General features: G+C 41.9%; 1 protein-coding gene across 2 annotated transcripts in view; it reads left to right on the plus strand.

Moving 5' to 3' along the window:
- The window catches only part of ippk (inositol 1,3,4,5,6-pentakisphosphate 2-kinase), a 62,006-nt gene that overhangs the window by 26,520 nt on the left and 23,086 nt on the right, over positions 1-12,400 (plus strand). For both annotated transcript variants that reach the window (XM_084316490.1, XM_084316491.1), the window contains exons 5-6: positions 4,823-4,938; positions 10,811-10,900. In XM_084316490.1, coding sequence (XP_084172616.1) covers positions 4,823-4,938; positions 10,811-10,900 — 206 coding nt within the window. The remainder of the gene's footprint in view (positions 1-4,822; positions 4,939-10,810; positions 10,901-12,400) is intronic.

The following is a 12,400-nucleotide window of genomic DNA, read 5'->3' on the forward strand; positions in this document are numbered from 1 at the left end:
GAGCTCTCTGGCGATTCCCACCCCTACAATGAACACAAATCTGTCGGTGCCGAGTCCAACCTCATCAACAGCATTGCTTGTTGTAGTTAACAAAGAGAGGCAGAGTTAATGAGGCGTATGACATTCGTTGCATTGGAGGCGCAAGATTTTGCAGGTGGGAGGGGGGATACATTTTCTCCTGTTCGAATCCCATGCCCATCGAACGAAGCTTTGAAGTATTTAAGACAGCCGTACCTTACACAGAACATTCTCCTGGGTGTCTCTGTCATCTTTACCATCATATACTCAGAACATTCTCCTGGGTTTCTCTCTGTGTCATCTATACCATCATATACTCAGAACATTCTCCTGGGTGTCTCTCAGTGTCATCTTTATCATCATATACTCAGAACATTCTCCTGGGTGTCTCTCAGCTTCTACCCCTGACTAGGGCCGTTATGTGTTCCTAAGAACACCATTCCACTATGCATAGGCTGTTATGAGGCAAATTAAAGATTCATATTAATTGTAAAATGTCCATATTATTTATTACCACATCAAAGCAGGTGTAAAATGACCCAAACTAACATTACCTGCTAATGTCAACCAAGCTGGTCCCAAAACGGTTAATCTTGGAGCCGCTCACGGTGGAGTCTGGGCGAAGATACGTTTTGTTTTCCAATAGTGTGGAATTGGAGCCCAATACCCCCTCCCTCTCTCTTTCTTAATTTTTTCCCCTGTCTCTATTATTTTTTATTATTTAAGTTTCAACATAGTTTTAGAACCGGTATCATGACACTTTGGCACAGTGTTTAGGGGATGTTTCTTTATGTCCTTGAAGAGACTCTGGATGTCATTGTGCTTCTTGCCTTATTCTGTTGTATTAACCAACCTGAATATCAACTGAGCCCATAAGGAAGTTCCTGTTTGCTGGAAGGACATGTAAACATGAGCTCTGCAGGTGAATCTCAACAGTTACCTTTATTTAGCTATTTTACTGTCAAAACCGCATCCCAGAAACGTTCAAAGCTTGCCTTAAACCCAGCAATGGATACATCCACACAAAGGTCTTTTAATCATTCAGGGCCAGCGTGGGTCCTGGACCTGGGCATGTCTCGGACTGTATTCATCTCGACTAAACATAGACTAATACAGTTTAGTATCTTCAATAGAACCTATAACTTACAGAGTAGGGCTGGGCGATATGGAAAAAAAATCATATCGCGATAACGATATGATAATGTTATCACATTTCTCGATATCGATAATTATCGAAATTGTTAAGTATTTATTTTTTTATAACAGATGTATGTTTATTTTGCAGCAATTCTTTGTCATTGCCGCCATATTTAGTGTTACATCCCCTCACACTCCAGTTCTCAGGCTGCAGCTGGTTTAAAAGCTAAAGTAAACCGGCTTCTCTGCTGGCTGTGGCTCCAGGGGAGTTGAACAGTTCTGGCTCTGCTAGTTTATTTTCGATCTTTTGGCGCTTTTTTGGTGGACAAACCACCGCACATGTGCACCGTGACTCGTGACTGGAGTCTAGTTCTGCTAGCACACATAGCCTACTGTGTACAGACGGTTTCAAACTGTATTTTAAATTATAAAGCAAACAAAATAAATGGACAAGAGAAAAATAAATCTCAATTTGGTCAGTATTGTCATTTGGACAAGCAAAGCCATTACTTTAAGTTGCAGGCAAGAAAGACAAGTCTGTCCACTGTCTCTGGTTTTAAAACTGCCCTGTTGCAGGTCACAAAAAAAAAAAAAAACGATTTTGTTTTTATTTCGATATTCGATATCGATTATTAAAATATATCGCGATAGTTATCGTTATATCGCCCAGCCCTAGTACAGAGAGAGGGGAGGGAGGGAGGGAGTGAGTGTCTCAGGCTCAGCCCCTCACTGTTTAAGCTGGAGAGCAAACATCTCCCGATCTCCCTGCAAAATCAACTCAAATGAAACTTGGTCCAGAGGACCGCTCCACTATGAGCTGCTTCAGGGTTACTTTAGCAGCTTAACCTCAAAAAATTCTGTCTGTCCTCAGGCTGTTGGCCCGCGCCCGGGACGTTGCCCCTCACAACACATTTGCAGCCGCCTGTCGGCATCACGCTGTGTTATTGTCTCTCGACCAACACATTGGTTGAAAGCTAAAATGGCTGCCATTTCATTGACACAACGATTGACCTATTTATTACGAGTATTATGTGCTTCCAATCTCTGGTTATAAGACCAAACCGCCAACGAGTGTCTTTTTCGAAAAGTGTTCACCTCCGCTTTCGCCTCTCAATGACCAGACAAATCACCACTGACGCTGAAAATGATTTACCGTTTGTGTAGCCAATGAAATTCTGAAAATAATGACATCTTACACAAGTTGGTTTTCTGAGACGGAAGCGGTAAAAGCATACCGTACGCAAGAGAATGAACGTGCGCCTTTCTCTCCGGAGTGCAAGTTGTGCTGATCTATTGTTGTCGCGCCTCTGGGGCTTGAGGGTTTGTTTGTGTATGTGTGAGAAGGGGTGTGGGTGGTGTATGTGACAAGAGATTAGTGGGGGAGGGGACTGGGGTAGTGTTGACTACTCTCAGGCCCAGTCCACACGATCACGCGTATTTTTGACACGGAGGTTTTCAAAAAAATAAACCTGTATACACGGGTGGTTTAAAAAAATACCTGCATACTCGCGCAACTGCAAAATCTGCATGTAGTACAATGCCAAAGCAATAGGTGGCGATGTAAGTTCAAACATGAAGGCCATTTCAACCAATGAGTAGGGTTTAGCGTTGATACCGGGAACTGAAGCGTGGAACACAAACATCCCTCCTTGCTCACAGCCGAACATTCTACAGTTTGCAGCAAGAACAAAGTGCAATAAACAAAAAAGGATACAATCACTGTGTTCTGCCTCATTTGTTAATGAAACAAAACCAACATCAACACAATTTACCACTAAGAGCGGTAAGTTTCGAAGTATTTAAGACAGCCCTATGCCAATCATCCTCCGTCAAGATTATACTCTGTTCACTTTCCCATTTCTTCTTCACATTATATGAATCACCGTTGTTGCGAGCTTGTAAACTTTTGTACATTTCCGATACTATTTTCACTGGAGTTCGCGTGTACGCCATCTCCATCATTCCCACCACCCCGTTACCACCTACTGATATCCTATTCTTGACTTCTGTATCATAGAAGTGTCGCAGCTGTAGATATCTAAACAAATTGTCATTTCCCAAGTCAAATTTTCTCTTAAATTGCTCAAAAGACATGAAGTTATGGTTCTCTAAAAGTGTACATATGGCTGTTATACCTCTATCTCTCCACCCGTCAAAAGTGGCGTCCAGTGTTCCCGGGCTAAAGCCTGGGGTCTGGGAAGGCCAAATCAGAAGTCTACTGTCTTCTTTTGATTTGTATTTCCTGACCACCTCATTCCAAACCATCAGTGTGTGGTCCACTATTGAATTATTTCCCTGTTTTGTTGTGTGTTCTTTCCCCCCCAATCTGGCCTGAGGTTGGACACGTCCTAGGTGTGTCTCTCTGTCCTCCCACCTGGCCCTGTATGCTCTTGAGCACCAGTAAACGGCATATCTCAGCTGGGCTGCATAGTAGTATTCTTTTAGGTAGTGTCAGGCCTCCTCCCTCTTTTTAAATTTGCAATGTTTTGAATTTCACCCTAGGTCTGCCCTAGTGATGCACCGATGTGAAAATTGTGGCCGATACCGATAACCGATATTAATATTGCTGTTCTGGCCGATACCGATATTTACAGATGTCGATATCTCTGTATAGAAAACACTTTTTTATGATCATCAAATAAAGAGCTATTTTCCAAAACGCATTATTTATAATTTTTTACTTTTGTAACTTATTTGCAGAAATGACATATTTTGAAACTATTTAAGGCCAAAACATGATTTTTTTTTTTTTTTTTTTATATATATAAATCTGCCCATATCGGCCCTATCTTGATATTGGACCGATATATCGGGGGGGGGGGGGGGAGGAGAGAACTGCCATATCGGCCGATATATCGTGCATCACTAGTCTGCCCCCTGCCCATATGAACCTAGAGATCTGTTTGTCCCACGCTATGAATTGGGAGTCGGGATCTTGACTGGTAGTGAGAGGAAGAGATAAAACAGCCTTGGCAGAATATTCATTTTGATCACTTCTATTCTGGTACTGAAATCCATCATATGTGTAGTAGCCCAATCTCGACCAATCCTTCTGTAATTTATCATTAATCTTATTGTAATTAGCCGCTTCTAATTTGCACATATCCTACCTTTTGAAATATCTCTGACTTTACCATGTTAGTGGCCCTGACCTGTATTGCATGCATGGTCATTATCTTATCTTCATATAGATAAACATAAATAATAGGGGTGACATTTCTTTTTATGAACGCAATTCCATCTCTTATTGATTCACAAACAAAAAAATTTTCTATTAAGTTTTATCCCAGTCCATCTTTAGCAGGTAATTTGTTATTTCAAATCACGTCAAGCCACAACGTTAATGTTTCCTCTCATAGTCACTTCAGCAACAGGTCATTTGGAACAGACCAGAGGTCAGTTATCCAACACGTCCACTGTAGTCCTACACAGATGGATGGACCTCCACAGCAAAGCTTATAATGAACAAATAATATAATGTACAAGTATGTGTTCCTTATGCTTTCAGCTAATGCATTGAAGGCAAAACTGTAGTATTATGTATTAATACTATTTTGAATTAGTATTTTCTTCTCCCCACTGAATCGTACCGAACCAAAAACCACCATATGAACCGAACCATGATCCGTTCCACCCCTAATATCTCATATCTGTGTGTCTGTTTCAGAGTCTCGCTGTAACAAGGTGATGGATATCTACAGTGGCTGTGCTCTCTGTCTGCCCAACCTCACGTCTCCCTTCTGTATCTACTCCACCAGACCTCCACTGTGTGTAGAAATAAAGGTAACACACAGACACACACACACACACACACACCTGAGCAGGTGAGGAGTGGGTTCAGACTCGGGTGCCGTTAATTTTAGAGCAAGCGAAGGTGGCTATAAATGCGGACGATACAACCCTGGCGTCCTCCTCTGGAAGATATGGGTGTGGCACTAAATACAGAGCTACAAAAAGTAGAAGAGTGGATTCGAGCGAATAGAATTGTTTTAAACATGGCAAAAACAAAGTGTATTTTAATGGTTCTCACCATATGCTAATTGATAATCCAAAATTAAAAATAATGATGAAATTGAACAGGTAGAAGAAGCAAAGCTACTAGGTATAACATTGGACAGTCATCTGAGCTGGTCAACGCATATAAATAACATAACAACAAAAAATGGGGAGAGGGCTGGCGTTAATTAGAAGATGTGCAGAATTCCTAACACCAGATTCAGTGATCCATGTTATCCAGGCTCTGATCCTTTCACATCTGGATTACTGTCCGGTGATCTGAAGGAAGTGCTGGAAGAGAAACTGGGAAAACTACAAATTACACAGAACAAAGCAGTGCTCCTTGCTCTGAATTGTAGGAAAAGGTCAAACTTCAACTTCAACTTCAAACTTGACACAGTTACTCCACCAGGCATGCGTCAATGGAAAGATGTACTGTAAAGATGCCAAGAACAAATGCAATGAAAATGACTGATGTATAGAGCAATGACTGCATGGAATTCCTTACCACCTGCATTAACTAGGGTTGGAAGAAAAACAGACATTTAAAAAACACCTTCAAAATCATATAAGAAAGAATGGTACTGTCGGTTAAGTACAAACATAGTGGGTGATTGAGAAGATGGGTATGTGTGATTGGTGAACTTAATATATTTGTATGTTGTATTGAGATGTATTGTTGTACTTTAAGTGAACATATATGCCTTGAAACATGATTGAGTAGATGGGTATGTGTGATTGGTGAACTTAGATATTTTATTATATAATATTTGTATGTGTTATTGAGGTGTATTGTATTGATTTTATTGTATTGATTTGTGTGGACCCCAGTAATGGTAGCCTATGCCTGTGGCAATGGCTAATGGGGATCCGAATAAACTAAACACATCATGATACACACTACTATGATACACATCATGATACACACTATGATACTGTCTGTTAGTCTGTCTCTTTTTGTCTGTCTCTCTCTCTCTCTCTGTCTGTCTTTCTGTCTCTCCTCCACACTGTTTACCATCTATTGAACCATTAATGTGGAAAACAATCTCCAAACAGGATAAATTATTCTGCCTGACCACAATTCTAACCTTGTGATGTTGTGAGTGTTCTTTTGAGCTGAATAGAGTCTCTTGTTTCAAACGGGCCGAGTGAGTCAGGAGAGGCGTCATTTTAAACACGCCGCTTCTGGGACAAACCACAGTATGACTCCAGTTCTGTCTTTCTGTGTGGGCGGTGGATGGGTACCATCACCCCAGTTCTGTCTTGCTGTGGGTGGTGGATGGGTACTATGACCCCAGTTCTGTCTTGCTCTGTGGGTGGTGGATGGGTGTAGGTCATTGATGGCAGGGATGGTGTCTGGCCAACATATTATATCACAATATTGTTCTTAGTTTTTATAGTATAACAGTATCTGACGGTTTTTAGTTTTCCAGTATCTTGGATGTCTTTTATCTTAATACAATGGTGCTATTTCGTTCAAAATTGTCTTTTTTAATACTGCTACAAGGAACACTTTTTTTTTTATTCATTTAAAATCCTTAACACTTTCGGCGCCAGGGGTCGCTATGGGTGTTGGGCCGTTGTGTGCCAGCGCTCTGTTCAATGGGGATAAGTTCCGGTGTTTGCAGTGCTAAACCTATATTAACACTTTGACTGCCTAAAAACGATTTACAACGTCTTTGCTGGCGATGCTAAAGTTGCCGGGGGACGCTGTACAGCGTCCTTATATCAATATTTCAAAAATCTGGAATCGGATTCATATTCCCCCTCCGCTGGCCTGAGATTCACCAGCAGGACCCACTGAGCTCTCTGGCGGTTCAGGAGCGCCATCTGGTGGCCGATCGGCGCAACTGCTTAACAGGAAGCGCAGTAGAGGTTTTGCTGGTCGGCCCTATTGCTTCCGGCCACTCGGGATAGGTTCCGGCACTCTAGCTCGTCACTCTACATAGCGATCGATTGCCAATAACTCGATAAACAACATGATTTGGACGTATATACCATTATACAAGCTGGAGATGGACCGGGTAATAATATATCCCATAATGATAACATTTCTACTCGACGATGATCGCCCAACGGCGCGCGGAGACTGGGGTGAGTTTCAGCGTGTAACGTTACCATCTTCGATACTAACTGCTTTTATCAACATTTGACCCACATTAGATGATTGGTATAACGCTGCCCACGGAATTATAAACGCCCCCTCGCCCATCCGGTCAACATCAGATGACGTGTAGTAACTTCTAGAAGTACGTCTAGTTGGAATTTTTTATATCGCGCTGATTGCCATCAAACTGTATTTCATCATCAATATAATGCATTTGGGGCTATATATCACGTTCTGGAGAAAGTTGCAGAAAGAGATGAAAACATACTTATACATTAGACCATACTTTACTATGAATATGTGAATGAAAAAGTTTAACGTTGCTACACAATGAACAATACATATAGGACTTTGAATGGGCCCTAATAATGGCAATGTAGCAATAGAATTTAAAAAGTTATAGCCCTGCAAAGAAGGGGACGTTCTCCATAGACAAATAGCGCTGGCAATCTATGGTATATCATTAATTTAACCCATGGCAGCCAAAGTGTTAAATATTAGAGCTATAGATCTAATAACAACGTCGATTGTCAGTGAGTTTCTTCCGGTCAACATGCAACATCCATACATTTCCGTTTTATACCGTGGTGAATAGGAGTATAGTTTTAGTGATCCTGTGTAATCCCAGGAAACTCCGGCAAACAGCGCTTTACTGCATTTCATTATAAATCGTCCCATTTCTCGCCTCGATCAAGAATCATTCTGAAATCAACGCTAGATTATCGGTATTATGTTTCATCATGCATGCACGAAAGGGGGTGGGGGCGGGGGGTTTCTATGCTTCAAGCGGCACCAACGGCATACATTACACAGTACATTACAGACACACGCTGCGATCGTGGGGGAAAAAAATCATCGGATCAACGCAAGATTGTAGGGCTGGGCGATATGGCCTAAAAATAAAATCTCAGATATATATATATTTTTTTTTATCCGATTTCCGATTTTAATCGATTTTTTTCTCTTAAACTAGAAACACCTAGGAAATCATTCAAATAACCTTTGTTTTTATTTGACACAAACAAATGATCAAACCAAGATGAATTTCCCTATTGGGATTGAAGTGCAAACCTAACTTTCACCAATCTTCACTTAAAAATAATATATATATATATAAAAGGTTACTCTTGATCAAACAAAGATGAATGTCCCTATTGGGATTAATAGTGCAATAATTGCTTTTTCACCAAACTTCACTTAAAACAAATAAAACGTGCCTCTTGATCATCAAACAAGAATGAATTGCCCTATTGGGATTAATAAAGTGCAAATCTAATGTTCACCAAACATCACTTTTTGTAAAATAAAACGTGATTTTTGTAATTTTTATCGATTTTAATTTTTCAAAATCGTCCTAGATCATTAATTCGAATTAATCGAAAAATCGATTAATCGCCCAGCCCTACAAGATTGATAACGTATAGTCCTTACCTCATCTATGATGTACTGCAAAAATAATAATCCAATTATCTGATCGCCATTCCAAATATTGATTGCGGTCGTGTGTCCAACGTTATCCACCAAAACACATGAACCGGCGGTGCTCGAGTGTCTCCAATCCATGTGTTATAAACGTTACTCATGCCCGAGAAGGAAAACCTGGACCGGACTTCTTAGATCAACGTACAGCCCAAGCCAGAGGGGTTCCAATCATGTGCAATACCGGCTGCAAGGCGTTAGGCGGCGGTATTGGCCGTTTGCGATCTCAGAGCCATTCCCAATCATAACATCAGGCTGGATGGATGAATTATGAATGGATATAGCGAATAAAAGAAATAACGATTAAAACCCGGGTTTTCTCGGGTTTGGCGCCCAGCGCATGGCGAGTTAACCCGGGATATCTCGGGTCTGGCGTCCAGTGTTAAAGGAACACACAAACATTATGATGGATACTAATCTCCTCTCTGTGTGTTAAGTAGAAAGCTATCCGGCTGCATAGATGCTTAGCTTAACACAATCTTTTGTTTGTTCTAAGTTTTAAGCAAGGCTAGCCACTTCGTATCCATCGACTTGTGCTAAGCTAGGCTCCACATCGAAAATGTATGACAAACGGATGTTGACGGACAGACAAAACGGATCATTGTAGCTGCAGCCTTAGATCTTTACATCTTCTTACTTTGAACAACACAAATGCTCACACTGTCCCTCTTATATTTCGTGCATCGCGCAAACACACTGTTGCTGGACTGAGTCTTGGTTGCTGGACTGAGTCCAGGGAGTCTTGGTTGCTGGACTGGTCCAGTGAGTCTTGGTTGCTGGACTGGTCCAGTGAGTCTTGGTTGCTGGACTGGTCCAGTGAGTCTTGGTTGCTGGACTGGTCCAGTGAGTCTTGGTTGCTGCACTGGTCCAGTGAGTCTTGGTTGCTGCACTGGTCCAGTGAGTCTTGATTGCTGGACTGGTCCAGTGAGTCTTGGTTGCTGCACTGGTCCAGTGAGTCTTGGTTGCTGGACTGGTCCAGTGAGTCTTGGTTGCTGGACTGGTCCAGGGAGTCTTGGTTGCTGCACTGGTCCAGGGGAGTCTTGGTTGCTGGACTGGTCCAGTGAGTCTTGGTTGCTGGACTGGTCCAGGGGAGTCTTGGTTGCTGGAGGGCCCAGCAGCCTCACTCTTGTGGTGCTTCCTTCATCATAAAGAGTTTACAGATAGTCTCATGAACGCTAGCAGGTTCCCTATTAGTGTTTAGTTTGAATCCAAAATATTGCCAAATCTTCCACCACCATCGTTGTGTAACCTGTCATGTCGTCTAGAGCCTTCTTTCGTGTGACATCTACTCCGCTACTCTCTACTATGACTCTGTGCTGTGACTCAGACACTTTCCATGTATAATGTTGTCTGAGTAAGTATGATAAAGTGCTTAGTATTTTACAAAAGAAGAGGAACTGTGTTCGAACCCAGCGCTCCACATTGCTTTCAGTTTGACTGGTCGTCCATACTAATACAATTGGCAGTATTAGGGGGAGGGATACTGATGGGTGGGGATTGGACGTTGTGGACAGCGACTCCTACAGGTCGGTTGGTGCGTCTGCGCAGTAGAATCAACGACGCTGAAAGATGGCGCTGCGCAGGTGAAAAGATGCGACGGCTGTTACCTCGAGTATCGGAGGGGACTCGTGCAATGTATGACTTAGTCCACATTGCAGCCGGCTTGTGGGAGGCATAAAACAGCGTTCGAGACAGGGGAGTGTAGAATTGGACGATACGAAATTGGGATGGGAGAAAAAATAGAAAATGGGAGAAAAAGTGGATAAAAAAAAAGAGGAACTGATGTGAAAATTTACTAAATTGGTTTTATATATAAAAAATAAAAAAAGCACCAGGCGGACCTCAGCCTCTCGCTGGTAAAATGACCAAACCAAGCTCTGTGTCTCTCTCTCTGTAAAATTACCAAACCAACCTCTGTCTCTCTCTGTAAAATTACCAAACCAACCTGTGTCTCTCTCTGTAAAATTACCAAACCAACCTGTGTCTCTCTCTGTAAAATTACCAAACCAACCTCTGTGTCTCTCTCTGTGTGCTGCTCCTCACCTGCTCATTTGCATATGATTTGTGTTTCAGCCTAAGTGTGGCTTCCTGCCTTCCCCCAGACACGTCAGTAAAGAGGTCAAATCCAAAGTCTGCCGCTTCTGTATGCACCAACACTTTAAGGTCAGTAGTATTCTACTTCTGTATGCACCAACACTTTAAGATCAGTAGTATTCTACTTCTGTATGCACCAACACTTTAAGGTCAGTAGTATTCTACTTCTGTATGCACCAACACTTTAAGGTCAGTAGTATTCTACTTCTGTATGCACCAACACTTTAATGTCAGTAGTATTCTACTTCTATATGCACCAACACTTTAAGGTCAGTAGTATTCTACTTCTATAACAGGGATCGGCAATAGGCGGCCCGCGGGCCGAAATTGGCCCGCCAGCAATAATTTCTGGCCCGTCAGTTTATTTTGAGAATATGATATTTATTTTTAATTTATTTTTAATTTTTAATTTTGACAGAGTTAAAAAAAATGTCATTATCATTGGCCCGCCACACAATGGCTTGGGGAAAATTTGGCCCGTGGGCAAACCTAATTGCCGACCCCTGTTCTATAACATCAACACTTTAACTCATTCAATGCCAGTCACGATGATAGTCGGGTTAACTCGCCATCGCTTGAGTGCCAATCACGAGTATAGTCGGGTTTTAATCGTTATTTATTTTATTAGCGATATCCATTCATTTTCATCCATCCAGCCTGATGTTATCGTTTGGAATGGGTCTGAGGTCGCAAAAGGGCAATTACCGCCCCCCTACGCCTTCCGGCTGGTATTGCACTCCACTGGGAATGGTATAGTTTTTTTCTTTCTGGGGCGATCCAAGCCGTGCAGGCGTGGTTTAAATAATCAGGCGAGGTAACCTGATTTCAACGATATATGCAAGGCTGTTAAACGTGGCACGGACCTCCACGCCCAGTACTTCAAATGGCGATCAGATAATTGGATTATTTCTTTTGCATTACATCAGATACATGGTAAGAACATTATAAATTTGATCGTTGATCTGATATGTATTTCTACCCCGATCTACGCTGTATCTGTGTGTGTATGTGTGGTTGTTTTCCGTTGGGTGCAGGAGGTGGGGGAGGGAGAGCCGCGCTACGAGGGCCATTTCATGTATGCACGAGCAAGGATAATAATGATGATCTAGCGTTGATTTCAGGAAGATTCGATAATCAGCCGGAAAATGACAACGTGTTTTGTGTATTCCACTAAAGGGCTATTATCGCGTCTTTCTCTGGAATGACTAGAAATCACAAACTATACTCGTATTCAAAACGGTATAAAACGGAAATGTACAGATGAAAAAAAACAATCAGTTTTGTACATGTTGACTGCAAGCAACTAATACGACGAGTGTATTAGACCCATAGCCATAATTTAAGATATATTTTAAGCACTCGCAAATCTCCCAGTCCTCCCATTGATTAAAGCGGTGGTGCTCTAGCGCCGTCTCGCGCACTTAAACGTGGCGGTCAATGAGTTAAGGTCAGTAGTATTCTACTTCTGTATGCACCAACACTTTAAGATCAGTAGTATTCTACTTCTGTATGCACCAACACTTTAAGATCAGTAGTATTCTACTTCTGTATGCACCAACACTTTAAGAT

This window comes from Notolepis coatsorum (genome assembly GCF_963971535.1).
Source record: "Notolepis coatsorum genome assembly, chromosome: 6".
Taxonomy (NCBI): Eukaryota; Metazoa; Chordata; class Actinopteri; order Aulopiformes; family Paralepididae; genus Notolepis; species Notolepis coatsorum.